The sequence below is a fragment of the Botrytis byssoidea genome (assembly GCF_014898295.1).
Source record: "Botrytis byssoidea strain MUCL 94 chromosome Unknown BBYS_016, whole genome shotgun sequence".
NCBI classification, from domain to species: Eukaryota; Fungi; Ascomycota; class Leotiomycetes; order Helotiales; family Sclerotiniaceae; genus Botrytis; species Botrytis byssoidea.
In genome coordinates, this window is record NW_024065857.1 from 718287 (window position 1) to 744649 (window position 26363).

The 26363-nt window shown below is 43.2% G+C and overlaps 7 protein-coding genes across 7 annotated transcripts; 6 read left to right on the forward strand and 1 right to left on the reverse strand.

Annotated features, from left to right (window-relative positions):
- Positions 1-450: 450 nt before the first annotated feature.
- Positions 451-3299, forward strand: EAE97_007985 (uncharacterized protein; the record flags this gene model as incomplete). The annotated part of the gene is made up of 3 exons (XM_038878499.1): positions 451-817; positions 874-2828; positions 2880-3299. The coding sequence occupies 3 exons, from the start codon at positions 451-453 to the stop codon at positions 3297-3299; spliced, it is 2742 nt and encodes a 913-aa protein (XP_038730749.1).
- Positions 3300-3941: 642 nt separating this feature from the next.
- On the forward strand, positions 3942-6889 carry EAE97_007986 (uncharacterized protein). The gene is made up of 3 exons (XM_038878500.1): positions 3942-4319; positions 4514-6263; positions 6322-6889. The coding sequence occupies exons 2-3, from the start codon at positions 4565-4567 to the stop codon at positions 6489-6491; spliced, it is 1869 nt and encodes a 622-aa protein (XP_038730750.1). The 5' UTR covers positions 3942-4319; positions 4514-4564; the 3' UTR covers positions 6492-6889.
- Positions 6890-8132: 1243 nt separating this feature from the next.
- Positions 8133-13445, reverse strand: EAE97_007987 (uncharacterized protein). The gene is made up of 2 exons (XM_038878501.1): positions 11642-13445; positions 8133-11581 (listed from the first exon to the last, which is right to left on the reverse strand). Exons 1-2 carry the CDS (start codon positions 12378-12380, stop codon positions 9120-9122), a joined length of 3201 nt encoding a protein of 1066 aa, XP_038730751.1. The 5' UTR covers positions 12381-13445; the 3' UTR covers positions 8133-9119.
- Positions 13446-18363: 4918 nt separating this feature from the next.
- On the forward strand, positions 18364-18651 carry EAE97_007988 (uncharacterized protein; the record flags this gene model as incomplete). Its single annotated transcript, XM_038878502.1, has 1 exon — positions 18364-18651. One exon carries the CDS (start codon positions 18364-18366, stop codon positions 18649-18651), a length of 288 nt encoding a protein of 95 aa, XP_038730752.1.
- A 1491-nt stretch (positions 18652-20142) lies between these two features.
- On the forward strand, positions 20143-20991 carry EAE97_007989 (uncharacterized protein; the record flags this gene model as incomplete). Its single annotated transcript, XM_038878503.1, has 2 exons — positions 20143-20685; positions 20776-20991. 2 exons carry the CDS (start codon positions 20143-20145, stop codon positions 20989-20991), a joined length of 759 nt encoding a protein of 252 aa, XP_038730753.1.
- A 674-nt stretch (positions 20992-21665) lies between these two features.
- EAE97_007990 (uncharacterized protein) lies at positions 21666-23514 on the forward strand (the record flags this gene model as incomplete). Its single annotated transcript, XM_038878504.1, has 8 exons — positions 21666-21711; positions 21804-21828; positions 21884-21943; positions 22005-22032; positions 22083-22428; positions 22479-23036; positions 23091-23245; positions 23317-23514. The coding sequence occupies 8 exons, from the start codon at positions 21666-21668 to the stop codon at positions 23512-23514; spliced, it is 1416 nt and encodes a 471-aa protein (XP_038730754.1).
- A 2241-nt stretch (positions 23515-25755) lies between these two features.
- On the forward strand, positions 25756-26182 carry EAE97_007991 (uncharacterized protein; the record flags this gene model as incomplete). Its single annotated transcript, XM_038878505.1, has 2 exons — positions 25756-25835; positions 25957-26182. The coding sequence occupies 2 exons, from the start codon at positions 25756-25758 to the stop codon at positions 26180-26182; spliced, it is 306 nt and encodes a 101-aa protein (XP_038730755.1).
- Positions 26183-26363: the final 181 nt, after the last annotated feature.

The following is a 26363-nucleotide window of genomic DNA, read 5'->3' on the forward strand; positions in this document are numbered from 1 at the left end:
AGAAGGTAAGTGCTTGTTGGCGAAGAGATGAGGTTTTAATAAAATGCGCTGATCGAGTGAAAATAAGTAACTTGAGGGTATTCGCGGAGAGATAATTTCAGGACGTTGACGTTATGAACGAACAGCTTGTTGCAGAGGTTGGTAGCGATCAGATTTAGGAGCTACTTTAGGCAAGCACAGGCATGCGAAGCTATCAAATGGCCCGTTCCTGAGGCTTTGGTAGCAAAATAACTAGGGTAAAATAGGCTTAGCGCAATCTACTCGTCTCTCAAGGAAGTTTATTGTATCCAAACGCGTGAAGAGGGGAAGATAGGACTTATAGAAAATAAATTAATAGTCACGGCAATGGAGATATACGGTTTACTGTCGCATACCATTAGTTACCATTCTCAATCTAAGATCTTCTCGACTTCATCGTGCTCATAATTTACAACCCCAGATGTGATAATTATGTCTTCGCAAGCTAGAGTTTCTTCACAATCTGAGCGAAGGTCGAATGATAATCCTAGATCACGCCCGCCATCCGCACTGGCTGGCACAAGGAATGAGAGACCAGATGCACGTCGACGTCCCTCACCGCCACCAGGAGCTACTGAATCGAATCATCGAAGAGCTCAATCGAGCTCACAACGGAGTAATAGAGGGGTAGAGGAGAGGAGGACTGAACGGGTGCATATCTCAAGTAGAGAGACAGTAACGTCTAGAACAAGAAGTCCTGATCGTCGCGCACCTACGGAACGTCCTAGAACCAATGATACATCCAGATCGCGCGGGGAGGAGATTCCGCTAAAAGCATCAAAAGCCGAAACTCAACCTGGTAAGATACCTTCTGAAGAGGAAAATATGCAGTTATTCTAAATATTACGGGTTTAGTATTACCATGGGATCCCCATGTATCCTTGGTGCCGCATACAACTGCGCCATTAGCGTCCAGAATTTCCATTCCACCACTTGCTTCCCAAGCTCCCCAAGCCTTACAGCCACAGGCCCTCCACGAATTGTCCCTGGAAGTACAAGAGGCAGCTATATTGGAGGATCTTCTATTTGTGTTCATGGGTTATGAAGGGCAATATATTAGATTTGGGAAGGGCTATGATCCCCTCATTGAGAAGGATCGTCTTGCGGGTCCCAGCTTTAGGATTTTACCAGGCTTGGACCCTAGTTTACAGGACCTAACCACGACTATGCTCAAGATGGCTACGAATTACGGAGCAACTGAAGCTTTTGTTGAAGTACAAAGCCGAGAAGAGTTTGGAGCTGTCAATCATGCATTATGTGCTGCCATGAGGAAGCTTCTACAAGATTACCTCATTTTGATTGCTCAGCTCGAGACGCAATTTCTTACCAATCCATCATTTACTTTACACGTTCTAAACCTCCATACTCTTCCTACGAGCCACATGATGCTTCAGTTATCTTCGCTTGCCCATGAAATATTGAAGAGAAATTCCATGCTTGAGGAAGATGAGGAAGATGGGGATGGAATGGATGATTTCGAAAATATCTTAGAAAGTCTCCGGGAGGGTGGAGATCTTGGGCTTGGGAATATTCCAGGTAAAAAGATTTGCAAAGGTGGAAGCGTATTGGGTCTCATCACAAAGCGACTGGAGACAATGTCTGGCGATCCGGCCGCTCGATCTCTCCTAACTTCACTGTTGAGAGATGCTAGTCGACCTTATATGGTGATGCTCAACGAGTGGTTGCATCACGGAAGTATCAAAGACCCACATGCAGAGTTTCTAGTGAGAGAACAGAAAAGTATAAAGAGGGAGAGGTTGGAGGAAGATTACACCGACGAGTACTGGGAGAGACGATACACTATTAGGGATACTGATGTACCTCCTCAATTGGAAGGTGTGAAAGATAAAGTCCTCTTGGCCGGTAAATATTTGAATGTCGTCCGTGAATGTGGGGGTGTAGATGTGAGCAAAGAGGTGAAAGACGTCCCTCGATCTTTTGATGACAATCGGTTTCTGGAAAATGTCAATAGTGCCTACGCGCATGCCAATGAGTCTTTACTCAATTTGCTTCTAACTGCTCATTCCTTACCTGCACGCTTAAGGTCCTTAAAGCACTATTTCTTTTTGGATCGCTCGGACTTCTTCTCTTATTTCCTCGAGCTCGGTAATTCTGAGTTACGAAAACCCCTTAAAGCTGTTAATACTAGTAAGCTTCAGTCATTACTGGATCTTGTTCTTCGACAACCTGGAAGTGTCGCTGCCCAGGATCCCTTCAAGGAAGACATCAAAGTTGAGATGAATGATATCAGCTTAACAAATATGTTGACCAGAGTAGTCAACATATCGGGTATTGAACAGGGCGAATCACTACAAACTCCTGCTCAACCAGTCACTGAGAACGATAAGGCGGCTGTAGGGTTTACTTCTCTTCAACTCGATTATTCTGTCCCATTTCCAGTATCTCTTGTCATCAGTAGGAAGACAGTCTGGAGATATCAAGCGCTCTTTCGATACTTGTTGTCTTTGCGTTATCTCGAGCAACAACTTGTCACCTGTTGGCAAACCCACAACCGGGCCGCTACTTGGTCTCACAAAAGCTCAAATCGAAACCTTGAATTGTGGAAGCGAAGAGTGTTTACGTTGCGAGCACGAATGCTGGTGTTTGTGCAGCAACTTCTCTACTTTTGTACATCTGAAGTTATTGAACCAAACTGGCAGGGTTTGATGGCTAGACTCAATGCAAAAGAAGATGACAAACTAGGGAAAACACCGGCCGTCAGAACAGTCGATGAACTCATGCAAGATCATGTCGACTTCCTTGATACTTGTATGAAGGAGTGTATGCTTACGAATAGTAGACTTTTGAGGGTATGTTTATCTATAATAATTGCTACTTTGAGCTCTACTAATGCTTCATAGATCCACTCTAAACTTATGTCAACCTGCACCATGTTCGCAACATTCACTTCATGGCTCTCAAGAGAATTGGAGAAGATCGACACGGATTTACTGGGTACAGAAAGACCTAGTACCATGAACTCACAGCAATGGGCTCGCTACCAGCGTGATCGGGGTACTAGAAATGGAGAACCTAACAACGGGAATCCATCTTTTGAAGGAGGTTTTGATGAAGCTCGACTCGAAAAGATGTATGAGATCATCAGAAAGTATGAGTTCAACTTTAGCAAGCATTTGCAAATTTTGTTAGATGCTCTTAACCATTATGCTGCCACGGAAACTGTGGTGTTACTGGGATTATGTGCAAGATTGAGCACTGCCAATCAAGGCACTCAATTTAATGGCCTGCGAACTGATGAAGATGGCGCGGGACAACAATAGTGTTTTCGTTTAGTTGGCATTCTTGTCGGTCTAGAATTTGGCATGGCATGTTGTGATGATATCCAGGGATGCAAATATGGAGTGCTGGCGTCGGTTAATACTTTCATGTTTATTAGCGGTGTTGTTAAGATACGGGAAGCGAATCCTTTGTGACGATTTGCATGTAGAGATAAAGCAAGAGATACTTCAAGCTACAAAATGCAACACAATGACAATAATAACAATAACAACAACAACAACAACAACAACGTTAGATGGGAATGCCCTTTTCGAATCTTGATTGCACGGAGTCCATATATACCTACACACTGGGGTAAGATATTCGTCTCCATACAGTCGGAATGTTATGGACAAATGTGACGTTGTGCCGTGCCGTAGGAGGGGCAATTTTCTCGGCACCCGAAAGTTTTTGTGACAAATTTTGTAGGGAACATTAACCTCCGCGAAATTAAATGGTGGTACTGTGAAAACAAACATACTTCAAACAGTGAGACAAAGCTTCCAAGGTCCGAAGAATAGTTAAAAAGGGACTTAGGTAATAGGTGTTGATAAGATATGATATATGTCTCTCTCTTATCATTCTGCTTGCGTGCTCGCAGCTTCATTGCAATTGCCTTCAGAATTGAGAATTCATTGTTCTATTGTTCATTGCACCCACTACCATCATTGGAAGGAACTACGAATTGTGGAGTTGATACATAATCATTGGTCCAAATTTTGTCTCGATTGACATCTATATCTATATAATTCTCTGGAACCTTTTCTACCACCTCCCTCTTTTAGCTTTGTACATCTATCAGTACATCACTTCACCACCAATTTGTTTGCAGCAAACCTCCGTAGTACAATCATCAATACAAAACAATCCAAGTACATGCTGCGAGACGTAGCAGATCGTTGGGCTCGTAAAAGGTATTTTGGCTAGTATCCATCTAGTCCTCTTCATTCTTTATTATCATTTCGAGGATCTAGTCTAGCCTACTTGAAAAGGGTATATCTTCACAAAAAGGCAACAAAAAGGTACCATACTTCACTACTGGCTCTTGCTTTCAATCTGCCAATCCATATTGGGTTATTCAGGGCTTTAACTCTGCTATTGGTGAAGGCGTGGCGGGGTCGATACAAATTTGACAACCTCACGGTTTGTCGCCGCCTTCACCGCCCATATATCTCAGAAGCTTCAATGAATTATTGCTAACATCATTTGTTTTCAGTTTCTATATCACTTCGACAACAACACAATTTGCAGATCCTTAACTTTCAAGATGCACATCAAAGACATGCTCTCGGAGGCCGAAAGGTCGGGCAACCCCTCTTTCTCTTTCGAATTTTTCCCACCCAAAACTGCTCAAGGTGTACAAAATCTTTACGATCGTATGGACCGCATGCATGGGTTAGGGCCTAGTTTCATTGATATTACCTGGGGTGCAGGTGGCCGTCTCGCTCAATTGACCTGTGAGATGGTAGGAGTGGCTCAATCGCAATATGGATTGGAGACTTGCATGCATTTAACTTGTACCGACATGGGAAAGGAGAAGGTCGATGAAGCTCTCAGAAATGCCTACAAAGCTGGGTGCACGAACATTCTTGCTCTTAGAGGAGATCCACCAAGAGAAAAGGAAAAGTGGGAGGCAACTGAAGGAGGATTTCAATATGCGAAAGATCTTGTTCACCATATTCGTCAAACATACGGCAATCATTTTGATATTGGAGTTGCTGGATATCCCGAGGGTTGCGATGATCAGGACGATGAAGATCTGTTGTTAGATCATTTAAAGGAGAAAGTTGACGCGGGTGCCACTTTTATTGTCACACAAATGTTCTACGATGTCGACAATTTCATCGATTGGTTAGGAAAAGTCAAAGCAAGAGGTGTCAATGTTCCTGTCATCCCAGGAATTATGCCCATTAACACATACGCAAGTTTCCTTCGAAGATGTAACCATATGGGGTGCAAGATCCCACCAAAGTGGAGTGCAGCTCTCGAAGAGGTCAAGAATGATGATGCCGCTGTGCGAAACATCGGAAAAGATCTAGTTGCTGAGATGTGCCGTCGAATTCTTCAAGCTGGAGTGCATCATCTACACTTCTACACCATGAATTTAGCTCAGGCAACTCGTATGGTGCTCGACGAACTTCGTTTGACTCCATCAAATCAACGTCCACTGAAGCATGCACTTCCATGGAGACAATCTCTTGGCCTTGGTCGTAGAGAGGAAGACGTTCGTCCAATTTTCTGGAAAAACCGAAACAAGTCTTATGTGGCTAGAACCCAGGACTGGGATGAATTTCCTAACGGTAGATGGGGAGACTCGAGATCTCCTGCTTTCGGTGAATTGGATGCTTATGGAATCGGGTTGAAGGGCAGCAATGAACAGAATATTAAGCTCTGGGGTCAGCCTAAGTCTATCAAAGATATCGCGGAACTCTTCGTTAGTTATCTTGAAAATAGCATAGAAAGTCTTCCTTGGAGTGAAGCTCCAATCTCAAGCGAAGCAGATGTCATTAAGTCTGATTTGATCGAGCTCAATCGACGTGGATTTCTTACCATCAACTCTCAGCCTGCTGTTGATGGTGTCAAGTCATCTGATCCTGTTTATGGTTGGGGACCTACCAATGGTTATGTCTACCAGAAAGCTTATTTGGAACTTTTGGTCGCTCCTGATATGATGCCAGAGTTAGTGCGTCGTATTCAACAAGAACCCGATCTGACTTACTATGCTGTTAAGAAGACTGGAGATGTGCAAACAAACGCACAAAGTGATGGGCCAAATGCTGTCACTTGGGGAGTATTTCCTGGTAAGGAGATTGTTCAACCTACTATTGTCGAGACTATTAGTTTCTTGGCATGGAAAGATGAGGCATTTCGTCTGGGAACAGACTGGGCTCATTGCCATTCTGCACTTAGCCCTAGTCGTGGACTCATTGAATCCATTATGGATTCATGGTATCTTGTCAATATTGGTAAGTTGATTCTCAATCTCTATTTTTGAGATTACAAATGAAGCTGACATAAATTAAGTTCACAACGACTTCCATAAGTCACACGGGCTCTTCCCACTTTTCGATGGGCTCACTGTAAAGAATCTCAACGAACCTTTCGAAACTTCCCAGAATGGTGACGTTGATGGTGTACGATTTATCGAACCCGAAACCGTCCCACTGACAAACGGAGAGGCCAATGGCCATTAATACTTTCAACATGATTATACTTACTTAAACTTTTTCAACACGATTTTACGATTCAACATGCATGAGGATGGGTTCACAATGGTTTTATGGCATTTAACATTGCATTTAGCGCTGGTGTTTATGGGCAAACTTCAACAAGTTTGGCGTTCAAAAAGGGATCTCAACGATCTCTAATATGGAATGAAAGGGAATGGGTGGGGGTTTATAAAAGCAACGGCCAATATTTTTTAATGGAATGGGGCACGTACTTGGACGGACTTGTGATATCATTGCCTTCAACGGCGCTTTTATAGATGAGCGATTCGTTAGTGTTTATTATTGCAGACAGCTTCTTTCGAGATATTGGTGTTGAAATACATGATATATCGAATTAATTGAAGATTTGTTTTTTTTGCATACTATTTGAGATTCCAATGCTATCTATCTGCGAGTGAAGGAAATTTGATGCTCTTGTAGTCATTTCGCTAAGTTTGTGTGGATAGCTCAACTTTTTTAGTCACTTGGTAATCGAACATCTTGCAACCCCCCCATCTTCAGCATTTATTCTTTCTTCTCTATAACATCAGATGCAACCTTAGAGGTTTATGTTCTTCCCTTACTCAATCCCTGTCGTCCGAAGAGCGAACGTTCACTCCAAATTATTCACTTATCTAGGGTTCTTTCTACCATACGTAAGTTTCTCTTCCATTTAGATTTCGTATATTTCATGTCAGATACCTCCTATCTGGGTACGCAACCCAGCTCAACTCCTCGCTCACTAAGTCGCTAATATTGTCTAATATTGCTGAATCTACCCGGAAATGTGAATTCTTGACCACATCTGAATAGACGTATTGAACACAACTCACAATCAGAATCCCCGATTGGATAGGCAGGTATTATTATTATTATTATAAAGATACTACATACTGGTACACAGCGCGGTATCATACAGTACTGCCCTGTGACTTCAACTCTCAAGTAGATAGGTACCGGTATACACTTCGATATGATATGAAAATTCGGAGCAAGAATCACAATATGTGAGAGATGAACATCAATATGAAAATGAAAATGAAAATGTGTCTGTCACATAAGAAACTGCGATATCATACCTCCCTCTCTCCGCCCTCCTCTTCTCTTCTCTCACCCCACAATCCCACATCCACCCTATCTATAATGTGCGCTAGTTAGTATACATAGCAAACACAGTACTCCCACTCCCCACCACCCACCTCCTGGCACGCAAATCCCGATATCACACCTCTTCCTTCAAATCAAAAGCAAAAGCAAAAGCAGCAACTACGCCTCCAAATTCGAAATTTCATCTTACACCCCATTCCATCTCACTACTCTCTCCACCCACATCTTATCTCATCTCCTCTCCTCTCCGTGCCCTCCCCTCGCTCCCCGCACACAAACCCAAACCCTCTCCATCTGCTCCATACTTTCCAACCCGTGTATCATATCCTTTATCTACGAAAGAACATTTCCTATCTTCCCATTCCAAGTCAAAACCGTCGTCCTTCATATTCCATCTCCACAAATGCTTCCTACAATTTTTACTTTTAGCTACTTTACTCATTCCATGTCCTCCTAGACACCATGAAGCACGTATATTTTTACGCCAATCCTTTACCACTTCCCTAATCTCTTATATACAAAATACAACACAATCAGGATGTAAAAGGAGCACATAAGAATTTATGAATTTTAAAGCTTTTTTTGATTCTATCTAGTATATAATATAATACCTCCCGAATTTCTTCTATTCCTAATGAAAGAGTTTCATCAGGAGGTACCAATCAATCATTTTATCTTAACCCATCCCAATATACCCATGCATTCCACCCTAATTTTCCCCTCAAGCTGTGACGCAATGTAAAAGTAGCAAAGAATAAACAAACACCTGAAAAGAGCAAGCGAGCGCAACCCCCGAAAAAGCTGAGCTGTGAAGAAATAGAGAAGTCGTGCATATAAAAATACATACAGCCATTTCTATCAATCGCGCCCCTTTTCTGTCCCGCCAACTATCTCATCCAGCAAGCAAGAAGCTAAAGCTGTATTAGATTGCAATACCAAAGTGTTAATTTTGGTGTGGTGATAATGTATTTTTTTGTCCTTGTCTGTTGCGTGAGCGAAGGCCAATCCTCTTTTCTTCCACCCAAATCGTCTCATATGCTTTTCATCATCCCGGTCAAAGGACATCTCATCTCCTCCTCCAACAACCCATCATAACAACGTCTCTATAAACAAGGTACCAATTGAAAAAAAAGCAAGGCCATCTAATGCAGCGCTTAAAGAAGCTGGTATCCGTCTATAAAATTTTCTTTCATTTCCCCATTCCCGAAATCTGAATGAAAAGTGATATTGTCCTGCTGAACAGGGACAATAAATGCGAATGAAATCAAATCTCCCGCAACACAAAAATTGCTGGGCCTATGTTCACAACACATCCCTTCGCCGCCAAATGCAATGCTAATATATAAAACCACGCAAACTTTTCTTGAAATCGAATGTACTCTGTAAATCTCGACGCTGTTGAATGGAGCGGAGTAAATCAAGGAAAATGTAACAACGCCCATGCAATGCAATAAAAACCATCTATAAGTTGCCCCGCCCAAACGTATTATTCGTGTCAATTCGCTCTTAAATGTTGGTATGTACACCCTGCACCGGAGAATCGATCTTTGCGTTTACTGGCCTGAACAATTGAGCCATGTCCAGCGTCAAGTTCGCTACCCCAAAGTCCTTGTCAATGTCACTGACTGATCCGGGTTCCTCTCCTCGTTTTGCTGTGTCAGTGGAGGCCCATCGCTTGGAAAACTTCAACAGTTGAATCACATGTGTGAATCTTTGATCCGAGGGCATCTGCCAATCGGGTTTTTGAGAAAGCATACACTTCTGAAGCCAGTAAAAATGTGCACCATCGCGACAGAATCCGAAACGGCGAGAGTAAGAGGATCCTGGTGGATATTGGACACTAATGTCCTCGTCCCAAGCTTTCTTCCACTTTTCAAAGGCAGTTGTAACAGTTTTCAAAAGTTGATGAGAATGTGGAGATTGGCCGTCAACAGGAGTTGCTCGGCCACTGTTGTTTGCACTGGGTGCTCCACTACCGCCTTGATCCCCGCTCCTAACTACCCAATCGTTTTGACTTAATGGTGTATTTGCTCCACTGTTCAAGGATGCAGAGATTTGCCCAGATTCTTGCGACATTTGTTTTTGAGCAGTCCACAATTGTACATGAAGGGCATGAATCAAAACGAATTTAGAGAACAAGTTCGTGGTTCCTGGCTGCATTTCATATGTGTGATGCATCAGGGTTCTAAGCACGGTGTGCATTTCTGGTTGCTTGCGACGACGGCTACCTTCAGGGTTCTTTTGGGCCGAGACCGCAGCACCATTGAGCCCGAGAGCATCGGCGCACTCTGCAGAAGTGCGAGCTTCCCATGCAGCGTCATCGGCGGGAAGAGGAAGGCGGATCTCCAGCGGATCGAATGAAGGAGCAATATTGAAGAATATGACCAAAGCAGAATCCAACAAAAAGATCATGTAAAGTAGCCTTGATCTCTTTTCCTGCTCAACCCACGCGTTCCAATCGAAGTTTGCGGCAACAAAAGCGTCGACGTTTACATGACCTTGGTGCAAGACGCTGAAAGAGTTTGTGGTCATTGGTTGAGTAAGACCCGCCCTTCTGGCCAAAGAAACAACCATAGGGAAGTCACGTCGGGCTTTCTCGCGTTGCAGTGGTGTACCATGCCATGTAAAGAGCACTTGCATCAAGAAAATTGCTGCGATCTGTTCAATCTCAGATTTGGATGATCCGATTGGTTCATTGGCATATTCAGCATTTGGCGCGCGAGAAATAACTGAGTAGACTTGAGAATTGGACTCTATAACCATCTTTACGATCTCCATCATCTCACGGACTTGGGTTGGGCTCATACGATCAGAGTAAACTGCACCAATGCAGATCATACCTAGTAGAAGACCTTCATAAGAATCGGTGATACGAAATGTTGACATGTGGATGATGGGGAAATGACCCTGGAAATTGCTAAACTGTTCAAGAAAGTGTTTAATATTGTCGACCGAGAGGAATTTCCGAATTTCTTGGCTGCGAGCATTGAATTGTGGATTTGTGGTAAGGCAAAAATTTAGCAATTGGCTTGAGATTTGCTGGAGCGGGTCATTTGGAGCTGGGATATTCCAATTGGAGAAATCAGAGCCAGGAATATCGGAAGCACCAGGATAGACACCAGTGAGGAAACCGTGGTTAGAAGATTCTTGTTTAATTTGTATTTGTGAGTTCGCGAGATTCGAATTATATGGTTCTTGTTTTATTTGCATTTGTTGGTTCGCGAGGTTCGAGAGGTTCGAGTTGTTGTAAGGAGTCATGAAGTTGTTTTGACCGTTCGATTGCATGTGAGGCCATTCGAGTATCGAATGTTGGCTGGCGTTCGCTCCTGCATAGACAGGCATCGGAGGTCGCCCGTTAGAAACAGTTGACATTCCCTCCATCGACTGCGCATGCAAGTTAGCAGTGTTGCCTTGAGAAGCAAAATCGTAGCTCTGACTGTAAGAATGACCATTCTGTCCATTTGGCATACTGAATGCCATGGCAGGGTTCATAGCGGAAGACATAGTACTCGGCATCCCTCCTCCGTAACCTTGATCAAAACTCGATCGACTTGAACCGCCTGCAGCGGGTCCACCAATTCTTCGGTCTCTGTTATCGGGGTTGCCTAGTCGCTGAAGGTCATTCGAAGCTTTCGAAGCTTGATCATCTGTTAGGTTAGAGCTAGCATCGGCAATACTTCCATCAGGAACGACACCAAATGGGTGCATTGAGCCATCATTTGGCATACCATTGTTTGGCATGCCATTCATGCCATTCATACCCATAATATCAGATTCTGGGCCCATTGTCTGATGTGCCTTTGGTCCTGGGTGTGACTTCTTTAGGTGTGCTTGTGCATGAGACAAGTGACTTGCTCCTGTAGGGTTTCCCCGGCGAATTGAACATTTTTGGAAATGCCGTTTCAAAATATCACTGCGAGAAAAGGTATCACGACAAAGTACGCACATGTACGGACGATCTCCAGTATCTAGGGGGTGTTAAAGATTCATTCAACAATGGACGGATATGATATTGGGGAGATACTCACGTCTCAATAAATGACGCTTAAGATGCTTGGCGTGAAGGTACGTCTTGGTACAATGAGGACAAGGGAATTTTCCATCGGCATCCTTTGCGGGGATCATGGCGTTTTTTGTGGATCCAGGGCCAGTAGCAGTGACCTGCGGGCGACCCGGAGCACTAGGTAATATTCCTCTTCGACCCTGCGAACCCACTACATGGGTAGGAGGTTCTTCTGCAAGCACTTGCTGTAGCATATTGGGCTGAGAGTAAGCCGAATGCATCGACAGATGTTGTGGGACATTGCTCGCCGGCATTGGTCTCAGAGGGGGGCCTCGACTATTTGCAGGAGCAGGAGCAATTGGCTGATTGTGTGATAAAGCACCAGACGATTGGGGCATCATCGAGGGCGAAGGACGGTATTGATGTTGCGGGGGTTGCTGCTGATAAGAATTTCCATACATCATTTGTGCGGGCCTTGATTGTGCCCCAACCTGTTGATATCCTAAACTAGCAGATCCTGGAGTGTTTGGAGTGCCTGGAGTGCGGGGAGTATGAGGCGCGCTCCATGATTGTTGTTGCTGCTGCTGCTGCTGCTGTTGTTGTTGTTGTTGCATGGCAGCGTGTTGCTGCGGTTGAAGAGGCGGCAAAGTGTGAGGAGGCAAGTTCGAATTATGTTGCAACTGGTGCGGTGAAATACCAGGAAGCGGCGAATATGGAGAGTTTCCGTTGCTCATCGCGTTTGAATGATATTGGGCGTTGTCCATTACGAGTATGGACTTTTTAGTTCGAACTTTCTTGACTGAAAGATCGATTACTCAATCATAAAAAACCTTTCGCTGTACCGTCTGTGTGACTGAACCTTGATATCTAGTTCTCGAGATTGAACTATGATAAACTGCGACTCAATTGGTTTTGTCGCGTCGAAATATTTACAGGTGAAGTTTTCGAGTTTTCTCTTTTTTTTTCCGTCAACGGATGTACGTGTTGCAGCGTCTTGTCAATGGGATTAAACCGTAGAAAGTTTGAATGGTCCCTGCGTCAAAGACGATGCGCGCCGTAACCAATATGATATCGAGGCCGTTATGGAGAATGGATAACAGTTTGGGAGTAGCTTGAACGAGGCGCGACGAAGTCTTGCTTTGAGGCTCAAGATGTTTACTCTGAATTGTTCGTGTTCGAAGCAATAAGTGGATCCAAAGAAGACTTTATCCGTCCAAAGATGGGCGCAAATAAACGCGGTGGTGGGGAACTTTTTTTTTTTGCGAGTATGAAGATGCGGTCGATCAACAGGGTCCCTTCAACGCTTTGTAGGAACCAGAAGAAAAAAATAAGAATCCGCCAAAGAAGTTTGAAAGCTGTCTCTCTGTAGCACGGCGTCTATTAAACTGGAGATTGAGGGGGTGGGATGCGGGAAGGAAGGTATGCTTGTTGCCTTTTTACCTTTCCTCGATCAATCTTCAAACCGGATGGGAAAAGTTATAAGAGTGGACACTGAGTAGGTTTGGTGGGTTGAAAGATGGATGGTAAGAAAGGTAGTAAGATGGAGAAGAAAAACGACGGACGTCTGTTTGAGTGGAGAGGGCGTCACAAGAAATTTTCTCTCTCTCTCTGTCTCTTCTTGAGGAAAAAAAAGGAAAAGGGAAAAATTGAATAGTACTAGGTAGTGTTCGGTATTTAGTGCGGTGATTGAGTAAGGATTTTCTTCCCTGAATCAATAAGATAATGCCGCTTTATGGAAGATATGTTCCTCTTTCGGTGATAGAATGAAAGAAAGTGATTTCCAAATGAATATTCCTTCGCGTTCATGGATTGAAATAGAATAGTTTGGATTTATAACGGTGAGGATGGGATGATGGGATGATGGTTGAGAGCGAAAAAAATGCATTAGCTTAACAAAGCATTGACATGGCAAGCACGATCGAGTAGACAGGACAAGGTAGCGACAGACACAAGAGACAAGTACGGCTTAGAGTTTAGACGTCTACTTCCAAAACTCTTGTCATGTTCATTTACCTAGCCGTCGAGTACCAATACTTTCTAGTGCAAAAGATACCGTATATGTTGCGTGGGTAGATGTTGGCTTTAATGTCACACTCGCAGTATCTATCTACTCTCTTGTCAATCTATCATTACAGTACAGTATTCACCCTCATGTACCTCTGAGTATCTAGATGCTGCTGCTCGATCTATCACGATATTTCCCATATGATAAGCTTCTGTTGTGTAAAGAGTCGGGGTTTTACTACTCGATCCAGAGTAGAACGTAAATAATTGCCGCTGGCTATTTGTCTATTCCTTCTAGCTCGAGATCCTTTTTACTCAGGTCAATACGTAGCAGGTATGTACGAAGTATGTATGTACTGCAGTCTACAAACGGTTCCTTCTCAAAGTTACTTTCCCAAAATCGACATCCGGATCTCATTGACAGAGAAAGAAACACTCTTGAGTCGCTATGTTTTCGGTCCCGGACTTAAATGCTGTCTGTAACTGTACAAGACTATCTACCGTATATGTACCATGACTTGGGTTGAGCCATGAGAAGACGATTGAACGCTTACCAAACTCTCTTGTAAAGGGGGTTATGTCATGTTTGAAAAGGCATAGATTTCTAACCATACCTAGCTAGGTGTTTAGCAGTTACCAGACAATAAAATGTACCCTTGTCAATCAATTTGTTTTACCCTTTCGATTTCTCGAATTCCGAAAGAACAAGAGCAATTCTTCTACTGTGCATTTAGAGTTTTGCCGAATTTCCTGCGTAGGCGATGGAATATATGAAAATGGCATTATCTCCTGATTCCTAATTCATCTCGAATCGACAAACTTACGAGGCTTACATCTACCGGCCGGCATGTGAGCAAGGTTGGGTTCTACTCACAGCTCGCCATCCGTTCACGATGCTTTTGGTTTAATAATCTCTTCTATGGGTGGCCGTTATACTTTCCACTTGTATGTGAGCTATGTAGGCAATAAACAGTATTGATTCGACAGCATCGATGCGAGAAGTTCGATGGTGCTTCGAAATCGCTTCCACAAATAAAGATTGAACCTTCCCAAACCTCTTTTGCACGCATCCCTCGACGCATCCAACCATCCATTTGTGAATCCCGAAGTTTCTTCGCATCGTCAAACTCGCAATACTACCTACCACTCTTCAACAACATGTCACCAACGCACCATCTGATAACACAAGAAACGGTTTACTCCGTGATATCATCTACCTCAAACAACTTAATACCTAGCAAGCCAAATGCAGTATCATGTACTGTGTACAACACATTCAAAACATTGTCCTACTAAGTCCTACTTTGTCAATCACCTCACACGCTACCGCCAGCTCAGGCCCTGATGCATTTCATCACTTTCAGAACAGCCACGCTGCCTTCGCACACTCGTCCACGAATGCTATGCGGCCAAGTATGATCGTGAGGCAATGAAACTCAACCAAAGCCGCACGTCCGGCTGGTGACAGCTCTTTTCCCGGATACAGACACCCTACAAATTACAAAGTACTCCTTTTAATGCTCATATTTCTTTTTTGGGCAAAGTTTATATCCAGAAGATCTCTCCAATAGGAGCACAGATTCCGAACTCCCGAGTTACCGTGGTCAGTGAAAACAAGAAGTTGGCCATAGGTTCCTAACAATCACAACAAATTGGAAAATGGAAGTTGACGATCCTTTCTTTTCCACCTCAAACGTTGTTTTTTCTCTCTCCTAGAAGATTTTGTTATTTTATTGTATACCTAATTAGCAGGGTTCTCAAGCAGCCGACAGAGTGTTTCTGCATGCTGCTTTTTCATAAAAGTCCCGGCACACTTGCCGAATTATATGACATGGATTTCAAGCATGTTGTACTGCGTGCTGCGTCATCTAGAAGAAACACACAAACGGTGTGGCGGTACGGTACGGAATAATATCATGGATGTGCTAGGTACCAGGTAGGTACTATGCAATCTTTTTATTTTTATTCATTTGTGAAAAATCTCGGGATCTCTTATCGATTCGGATTATCACTGGTCAATCTTCTGTTAAACTTTTCTTGGTATCACATCTATTCAAACTCTCAAAGACTCAATGTTGTTGTTGACTACCTAGTCACCTAGCATTCCGAAATTGGGATCTATATGATTACTTACCAATATCGTCTTCGTCGTCGTCATCATGAATTGTTCGGATTGCTCTGAGCCATTGATAAAAATAACAGCCATCCCGCGGCCAAGCACAACAGCGGCTATGTGCTCAATGAAGAGAGGCTTGTGATGTGATTTCCAGCGAAAAGCTATCCTTTTCTGCGTGGCGCTACCACTGCATTATCGATGTGCTCAATCATTCAAGGCGGCCATGTTTACTACTCTGTACGAGGACTCAGGAATCAGGAATCAGGATAGGTCCCAAACTGCCTACAGGCTTGGATAAAAGTTAAACCTAGCTTCTACTTCGGCTCTTTGCTTCATTTGGGTCGTCCATCCGTTTTAACCCATGCAGAATTCGTCCCGGTCACGAATCACCATTGGTATTTGGCATCATGCCATAATGGATCAATTCCAATTTTCAGACAGTTGGTAATTCTTCTAATGCCAATGATATTGTCTATATATCTCAGTGCTACTGCAGTCTGCAGCTCACAAGGTTTCTACACTATGAACCCATAATATTTTATTCAAAAAGATCAAACGTCAGACTGATACCCTCTAAGAAAGCCAAGCCATTGAACCAACTTCGTATCGATAAACTTCGGACCTTGCACCAATGAAAGCAGTCATACTAACACCTAAAGGCTAAAGTATATTCTCGATCTTATCTCATGGCAACTATGTAATTCTCCAACACGACTCACGACTCACGACTCGTGACTTGTGCAATTACATCGCAGTATTGGAAGTATACCGCCCAAATTCTCAATGCAATACCGCACTTTGACTTTTCTTTACCGAGGTTCAGGCGATAAGCTGTTGTTTTATTGAGAGCGGAATGGAAGTCTCGAATCTCCAAAAAAAAGTTTTCCTCCGTACGCGTGCGTGGCTGCCAGCGATCGAATATCTAGCTGGCTGGCTGCTCTAGCTTCGATGTTGTGAGGGTTGGGAATTTTAACCCCTTGCTATCCGACAACATACCCCCCAAAATGCTCTTTTCGAGCCATTGACAAACTACACGATGGTAATGGCGCCGAAGGAATTTTACACCGCTCGCCTCCACATGCTGACTTGAAGATATTTTATGTATCAAATCGTCAATGTACAACATCAGGTGATTGTAAAGGATTAGATGAAGTACATACGTTGAGTAGATACATCATCCGGCCTATTGAAAGCTTACTTGATAGAAGATTCGAAAGGGTTGATGCACTGGAAGACCCGCGTACGAAGCATCCATTATGCGGTGTAACAGGAGTGTTTTCCCTGTACATAAAACCAGCAGCATTCACAGCGTTTTAATCATCTGTGTTTATGATTCGTTAATCTGATGATTCTGATCTGAGAGAAAGTCAAGGGTCGGATCTAAACAAATTGCATTATGAGCTTCGTGTCAAAAGGATCGAACTAAAAAGTCTCACCAATACATAATTGGATTACTAGATTGCCAGACAACTCATGATTTAACGGAAGAGGCTGGCAGGTTGCATTCCAAAACGAGATCTACAAGGATTTATGCTTGATCCTTTCCCATGTCAGCCTGTCAGGCAGGGTAAGAAAGAGGTCAGATCCATTTCTTTGCGCTTCCATGCCCATTTTTTTATTCTTCAGGCGCGCCGTTTCCGCTACTGTGACAGTGTGTTTTTTTTTCTTCGATGTCTTGCTGTTATAACAATAATGCCACGTTTCTAACATCTTGCGAGTCATGCATGGAAAAGCCCGTGTTTCAATGCATCAAGAGTGGGATGCTACTGTATTGTCCGAATAAGCATTGTTGAGGCGGTACGGTGCGACAAAAGTTGTGTATATCAATACTCGATATTCCACTGCCTCGCCTTGCGGCTTCGTGCCACAAACTCATCTCCAAAATTGTCTGTAATGTACATCGAGGTAGTATCTGTTCTCTGAGCAGGATGATACATACGATCTGAATATAGCACATTTTAAATGAGAGTTTGCTTTCGATCAGACTCTTCAACTTCAAGTGAAGTAATTTCAAGGATCGGTTGATTCTTTCACCTGTGCCATTGCCTTGCTCCTCTTAATTTCTTTTTACACTCTACTATAGGTCTGCCACGACCGCTATGATCACAAAGTCTGAACTTCGGGTCTAGATTGAACGATAGTTCATTTTCACCGATAGGTTGATTATGTGTATTCTTTGCAATCATTTCTGCTGTCTTCGTATGTAAGATGAGGCGGATTGAAGAAGTTTCAAACATTAATTGACATCCAAAAAGATCTTCGCTTCACCTTGTCTTACTTGGATTTCATGTTAAAAATCTCGTAATTTAGGTCACATGATTCACCCTGCCTCTAGAATTCTGGATTGTTGATCGTTCTATATATAAATCTTACCGAGACAAGAAGTGGTGCCCCTTACAAGGCTGTGTAATTTCCTATTGCCACAAATAAAATAAGCTTAGTATTTGAACCATTCGATTCTCTACTTTCTTTTGCAAATACATTCATTCACTGACAAACAAACAAACAAACAAAACCACCTTCGTTTTAATTCATACAATTCTACAAGCTCAAAGCTTTTTAATCTCGAAACCTTTCGAAAGTAATATCAACCACCTCTCTCATCACCAATTCACTCCACGTTCAAAATGCAGCCTTCTATCTTCCTCGTTGCTTTCGCATCCATTGCAGCAGCCACTACTGCATCTTCTGATTCCTCATCTGCAACCAGCGCTATCGCCCCACTCGCCAGCGGCACCTTCACCAACGGAACCGCCACCAACGGTACTCTTAGCGGCTCCACGACTCGTTCTCCTTCGGCCTCTGCTACTGGAAGCGCGGCTGCTTCAGCAACTAGCAAGGCTGCTGGTTCCGCCAACTTTGTCTCAGGAGGTGCATTCGCTGCAGCCGCTGCAGGAATGGTCTACCTCTTGTAATTTTCGATCGATCTTTGGCTTTCAGATTGTTGTGATACCCGGGTCATTGCATGCGAGAATGTCACCCTCTTGATTACTGTTTGGCATGCATGGCGTTGCTTAGGGTACTCTTCCAGATAAGATTGAGTGCGCATTGGAGGAGCTTCGGAACGGTGGAGAGCATAAGGCTTAGGCGGAGACGTACATCCAGATGTGGAGATAATACAACTATCCTGGCATTCTTTACATGCTAGCTTCAATTCTATCATACCCTTTTTAGACTACCATTTTGCGAATGAATGTGATGAATCTTAAAATATTAAACGTCATCGAATAACCTCTACCTGAATGAAAAAGTAGTACTCCAAAATAGTCGAAGAGGATCATATACTGAAAATATTTGAAGTTCAGTACTTGACAATGATGTCAATTCGCCTTCAAACACAGATAGCATAGAGCAAATAACATGTTCATACCTTATCAATACCCTCGTTCAACTTTCGAATTGAAATGCCGACTATCCATTGGATATTGATATTGAATCGAACATATCTTTTTTCATGACCCGTCTTTCTGTCGCCCTGGGACTAGCTTCAATAAATTGATCCTCCATGGATCATCACCGACCACGATCTAACCTTTGAACATCGGAACAATAGACAATCAAAAGCAATGCTACTATGATGAATGACAGAATACAAGACGTCTTGCAGAAACGATCATCCCCAGCTCGCTGGAAACCAACACCAAACACTAGACACGACTGTAGAACATAGCACCAAAACAGCTAAACATGCAAACGAATCTAGATCCAGCTCCTGTGACTTCAATTTCATGCATGCAATAGGATATGGATGTTCTGGGCGGATCTATGCCTTTGTTTGTGCGAGTCGCAGCAGGAATATCGCCATCGTACCACCGCACTAGCAGGGCTTCAGGCTGATAGGTATCCCAAGCAGCTTCATACTTGAGAAATAAATGACTATCCCGGAGAAACAAGTGTCGCGTCTAACATGCAACTATACATTCGGCATCGGCATCGTGCATTTGTGCCGTTTTGATCAGCATTGGTGGTGTCGCACATTTCATATTAATCCAATCATAGATTATTAGAAGCCATGATATGCATTGTTAGACAAATGGAGAATTATAGGAAAGCCGATGAGGCCTAGAATAACTTCAGCTTATTTCTCGGTTCGGTATGGTATGTTGAGACTTTAGGTTGGGCATTTCAATTGAAGCATCGGGCGCAAATCCGATATGCAACAAAACTTCTTGTGCGACACCCGAGAGACCGTTAGGAGGATGTTTGTGTGACAGGTGGTTACTCAAGTCATGTGGTTGCAATAAATTCTGGATAATATGTTGACTTGCGCTTTAGGTCTGATTTTTTTACCCCACCTGAAATTTATACGGTGACCGAAATAATTTATCGAGTTTTCGAGATTCTTGATTGATGAGGAAGTAATCTGGAGCCGGTGATTGCACCGCCATTGACAACTTCAACGCAAGATGTCGACCTCTACAGTTATTCGACCTGTGGCTCGCAGCCTGCTACAACTACGAAAGGCAGCAAATATTCCGCCAGCGTTCCTCCTTCCCTGCCTACAAAGCTCCTCCACAACATCATCATGCACTCAGTCCACCTCCTTCTCTACCAGCAGCACATACTTATATCCCCGGGATATGAACCGTCTGCGCGGAGTATCTACACAAAGGCGAACGGGGCCCCGTCAACCCCTCTCAGTATCCAATGCGAAACTACCCCAGCCAGTCCTAGATGAATCGAAACGATTAAAAGTCAAGGTTGATGAGAATCACGGATTATATGAATTTTTCAGACATAAGGATAAGGCACTTAGCACGCCAGCTGAGGAGGGAAGTCATGGTAGACCATGGAGCGCGGAAGAGTTGAGGGGGAAAAGTTGGGAAGATTTACATTCACTTTGGTGGATTTGCTGTAAGGAGAGGAATCGCATTGCTACTGAAAGTTACGAGAGACAGAGATTGGAGGCGGGTTACGGTGATGAGGATGCGGAGAAGAGGGATATGACTGTGAGTGGTTATCTCGGTTTATGTCCTATTTGGCTCATGTGCCGCGCAAATTTAAGGATTGAGGATAGAAGCTAATTTCGGGGATCACAGGTTCGGAGAACACAGAGAGCTATCAAACAAGTTTTGACTGAAAGATATTATTCGTGGCAAGAAGCGGAGGTTATTGCGAAGGATGATCCAGAAATTGACTTTTCGGGCGAAGGACCATTATACACCCCCAGAGATTTTGAGGAAGATGTGGAGGAGGATGTATTAGCTGAAGCCGAAGGAGACGCAGAGCCAAAACCTACACAGGTTACGGCTTAAATCACGGAGGATGTATGATAGAGGATCATACTCCTAGATCAAAAATAACGAGTCTTGGGGCAGGAAAGGTGTCTCCAATTGGCATGAATGATTTGGTTTCCTACAGCCATCATCTGTATAAGTAGAAACGCATATGGGGCAGAACAGCTATGGCCGCATTATGCATTTATGTGAATCTGAAAAAAAGGATTATCTTTGTCTTGAACAATTGGAAAGATTGGTAGAGTATGAGTAGAATCTTTTGTTACTTGGTACTGTATAGAAGGAGATCAAGTGAAAGTTTCAACATAAGTGAATACCGTTAGAAATTCAAATTAAGAGATTCCATGTACCAAATACATATATCAATTTGTCAAGACCCAAAATCAATCGTGACAATTTACCAGGAACTCCACAAATTCGCCCCTGAGCATAATTACACCAAGACAAAATCTACCAGCAGCAACAACAAAGCGGTACTCCAGTTTCCCCCTTTAGCGAGGCCAATCAAGAGAATTGGTGAAGCAGAACGACGTTGTACGTCTCACCGACCATTTCCATAACTGCCTTTGCAATTTCAGCATAAACCACATTTGCGATTTTTCCTCACCAAGAAAGCTTTCTATATTCTTCTTCTTCTACTTCTTTTCGCAAATCAACCTACTACCTAATAAATATCAAGATTTTAATTCAAGATGGATGAAATCGCCCCCGAATATGATGTTGTCGTTTTGGGCACTGGTAAGCTTATTCAACCCCGCATTGGCTGGAGGGGCATGGATAGGAGCATTTATGCTTTTTGTTGGGGATATATGGCTGATACTGAACTCTAGGTTTGACGGAATGTGTTCTTTCTGGGTATGTCGATTTGGGCAAAGTTGATGAGATTATTTACTGACTTTTTGGGGGATAGAGTTTTGAGTGTTAAGGGTCAAAAGGTCTTGCATATTGATCGAAATGATCACTATGGAGGGTATGTGTTTCAAGCTCGCAGAATGGGTAGATAAAGTCAACAATGGCTAATTTCTCAATAGTGAAGCTGCTTCTGTCAATATCGAAGCTGTGAGTACGATTCTTGGGTCTGCGAAGCTCTGTTCTGACAATCATGATAGCTCTTCAAGAAGTATGGAAACTATAATAAGGGGGAGGAGCCATGGAAGAAGTACGGACGTGCCAATGATTGGAATATCGATTTGGTGCCAAAGCTTTTGATGTCTTCGGGCGAACTCACAAACATCCTCGTTTCGACTGATGTTACGAGATATCTTGAGTTTAGATCTGTGGCTGGAAGTTACGTACAACAAGGTACTGGTCCAAAGGCCATGGTTGCAAAGGTTCCATCCGATGCTGGTGAGGCTTTGAGATCATCCTTAATGGGCATTTTTGAGAAAAGAAGAATGAAGAGTTTCCTTGAGTGGATTGGCACATTCGATGCCGCGGACCCTGCTACTCACAAGGGTAAGATTGTTGAAATATCTCCTATTCAGTAATTTACTAATAAAAACAAGGACTTAACATGAGCACCTGCACCATGAAGGATGTTTACGACAAATTCGGACTCGAGACTGGCACTCGAGACTTCCTTGGCCATGCTATGGCTTTATACCAAACCGATGACTATATCAACGAGAAGGGCACAGCTCCAGCAACCATCGATCGCATTCGTTTGTATGGAAACTCAGTCGCCCGTTACGGAAAGTCCCCATACATTTACCCAGCATACGGTCTCGGTGAACTCCCTCAAGGTTTTGCTCGTTTGTCCGCTATTTACGGTGGTACCTATATGCTTAATGCAAGCATCGATGAGTTCAAATATGATGGAGATAAGATCTGCGGTATCAAGGCTTCTATGCACGAGAAGGATGCTCAAGGAAATGACTCCACCATGCACTTCGAGACTAAGACAAAGAAGATTATCGCAGACCCATCATACTTCCCTGACAAGGTTCGCGTTGTCGGTCAACTCTTAAAGGCTATTTGCATTTTGAACCACCCACTTGCTGGAACAGATAATGCTGATTCTGCTCAACTTATCATTCCTCAATCTCAAGTCGGACGCAAGAACGGTATGTTTTTCAAAGACACAAAGCACTAGGATATTGTGACTGACGTATTTATAGATATTTACATTGCTGTCGTTTCCAGCGCCCATAGTGTTTGTCCAAAGGGTTACTACATCGCCATCGTTTCCACCATTGCTGAGACCGATTCAAATCATCATTTGGAGCTTGCGCCAGGTCTTGAGCGTCTTGGAAAGATTGAGGAGAAGTTCATGGTAAGTATTTTTTTTTAACCACCACTCGGCGTGCCCAAAATTCCTCAGTACTAACACAAATTACTAAATAGGGTCCACCAATTCCTCTCTATGAACCACTCGAGAGCGGTGAGAAAGACCGTATCTTCATCTCCAAATCTTATGACGCTACATCCCATTTTGAAACTACTACAGACGATGTTAAGGATATCTATCGCCGGGCTGAGGGACATGATTTGGTCGTCGAGGGTTTGAGAGAGGGTACTAATTTGGTTGGAGGGGAGCAATAAATCTTGATTGATGATGGTGCATGCATGAGCGGAGAACATTCAGAGAAATTAGGAGTAGATAGTTAAGGTTATACGTACATAGTGAGGATGAATAGGGATAGGAGGTCCTTGAGCTATTGAGTGGACGGAAAGCTTATGTATAGGAATGGTATAAGGTACTTTTTTTTGCCTGTGCAGTTTTTGATTTATGTTTATAGTTTTAGTAATTGTTTGATTCGTTTGTTTATGCACAGCCAATGTTTTTTATAATATACTTCTTCCCTTCAGCTATAAGCGAACGATGAGAGGGATCTCAGTATTCTGATTTGTGTATGGACGTGTATTTCCTATATGTTAATCTTCGTCTTCGTCTTCCCCTCTACCTTTGCCTCTGTGTTTGCCTCTGTGTTTATCGAGCATGAGCTCGGCTTTCGAGGACGAAATGGGAGATAAGTGTTGTTGTTCGTTTCGATGCGGTTGGGTTGGGAGAGTGTGGCCAGTTGATCTTGGGATTACTAGTTACGGGAGTTCTGTTGGCTGAGACGTGGTCTGGACTCTGCCTTGATTGTGTGGTGGTGGATTGTGGAGAGTTGGATTTGTTTGTGTAGGTATTTGAATGCACAGGAAGAAAGATTGTGTAATATTGTGTGATATTGTAACTCCACGTATTGACTTGGGTTGGATATTCGACGAATAGCTAGCTAGCTGCTTGCTAAGAGACGGTTAGGGGGTGATGGGACGATTGGAGAGGTGGTAGCTGAGGGATGCGTTTATGTTGGATTGGAAGCGAGATTGATAGGTTTGCTTAATTTGGGTTGGATGGGGTTGTTTGTGTGAGGATGGAGGGAATGAAGGTGTATGTGTGAGAAAGATGACTTTTTCTTATTAAGTGTATTATTCTATTGTTGTCTTCATTCATCTACCTATTCTCTTAGTGAACACAGATGTTAGGTTCAGATCCTCGATTATCCTGAATAAAATGAGAGAAGAAAAAGAAAAGTATATAAAGCGTATAAAGCAGTGGCAATGGCCGCGAAGAAGGCCACTTGGACTTAGTTGGTGTTCAATGCACGTAGTACGCCTGGACAGGGAGAGGTTTGAGGTGGATTGCAATGGGTGGCTTTGATGAAGGTAGATTTGTACCAGAATAATAGGGGAATGGGTAGATAGTTTATCGGGTCTTTGATTTATTAGTCAGTGGTGTACATAAAATGAGATGAGTCGAGAAGAATGGAAAATTTGGATGAATGAATGAACATTGATAAATGAGTGTGGGCATCCGAATTCACGCTCAACAAAAGAGAAAGCACATCAAGACTTCCTTGCAATTCCATGGTGCCTTTGAGCCAAGATATATTTCATCTATCAATCCATTAACCAATTCCTATAACTTGAATAATATGACCTGACAACCCCAAAGATCACCTCCAGAAGTTCAACTCAACAAACAATTGCTCTCCCCAGCATCTTCAAAGCCCTTTCTCATACCACTACCACAGATCTTGACCTCAAGTTACCATGGCCAAAAAAGACTGCTTTAAATCGAAGAAGAATTCTTGTTATCCTGGTCTGTGTGTGTGTGTCCTCCATCTTCCTCTTGCAGTTGATTGTCGCCCATCATATCCTAATCAAATGATCCTTCCTTCTCAATCAAAGCCCCCGATCAACAACTCAGAGACAAAGACAGTTTTAGAAGGATTACAAAGATTCTCTTAATACAAGGAGGCAGAGGCTAGTGGCGAGGATTTTCTTTAGAGGGTTACTGGAGAATAGTGATGTGATCGGGATGTTGCGAGGATAAGTTGAAATGCGTTTTTGGAGGAAGCAAAAGCTACACGCTACCTACTCACAGCGACATTGAGCCCTGAATATCATGACAATCATCACCGTCCTAGTTAAGGACTGGTATATTCGTATACATGGAAGGAAAGTGAGTATAGTCCTTCGATCATATCCCTGCCTCTCGTATTGTCCTTTAATATTGCAGCCGCTAAAACATATGAAAATAGCTAATAGAGCGAGGTCGTGGTATAGAAACACGCATGGATGTCATCTTTATGAGTTTTAGTTGTTTAGATGTACCGTAAAGTATTGTTGTCATCCAGCCAACGAATTTAGAAGACATTGTGATGATAAGAGTAAGGCTTTGTGAGAAAGCAGCCCACAATTAGTGAGTCAGAATCAAACGTAATCCTTCACGGTCATCGTCTCCACTGGGTAACGATAGACGCTTCTCGCTGGCTCAATCTGCTTCAGCTCAACATGCAATCTCCAGTTCCAATCTTCGTACCCCACACATCATTATGGCTAGGTCCTGACGGAGAGTTTTCGTATGACGTGGGGTATTTCCGCTTGACTAAGTTATATAGTAATGAAAGTAGGCCGAGGGGGGAGCTGCAGAAGATATTCCCTTTGTGTCTGCACCGCCGCCGTTGCTCCCATGGTTTCCAACCCTTTCTAAAGACCCCCGCAAGCTATGGGCACACCTCAACAACGATCCAAACGACATTTAAGAAGCTCCTATTCAGATTCGCCGCTCCCATCCCGTCGACATGAAAAGCCAGCACGGTCACCAAGCATTTCTCATATGAATTGCAGAGCATATCGAGGCAAGAACTTTCCAGACTTAACTCAGGAACTAACTCTGGAACCGGCGTCGGCAGTTCTGGTTCGACCTTCAGGCCAGTAATAGCATCGACACATTCAGCAAGTGGCACTTTAGCAACGGTGATCACGTCGATTCTACCAGTATTAAGACGATGTCTTTCAATGTTGCTTTTAACCCGCCAGATATGACTTTTACAGCATTGCTTACGGAAGCGATTGTTTCGATATTTGAATGAAAAACGAGAGCAAAAGTAGAAGAGAAT

Bases quoted from the DNA above. Each gene is read 5' to 3' on its own strand.
- EAE97_007986 (XM_038878500.1), top strand. From the start codon at position 4,565: ATGCACATCAAAGACATGCTCTCGGAGGCCGAAAGGTCGGGCAACCCC. The intron at 6,264-6,321 runs GTAAGTTGATTC...ACATAAATTAAG, and splicing joins ATGGTATCTTGTCAATATTG to TTCACAACGACTTCCATAAG.
- EAE97_007987 (XM_038878501.1), bottom strand. From the start codon at position 12,380: ATGGACAACGCCCAATATCATTCAAACGCGATGAGCAACGGAAACTCT. The intron at 11,582-11,641 runs GTGAGTATCTCC...AACACCCCCTAG, and splicing joins TAAGCGTCATTTATTGAGAC to ATACTGGAGATCGTCCGTAC.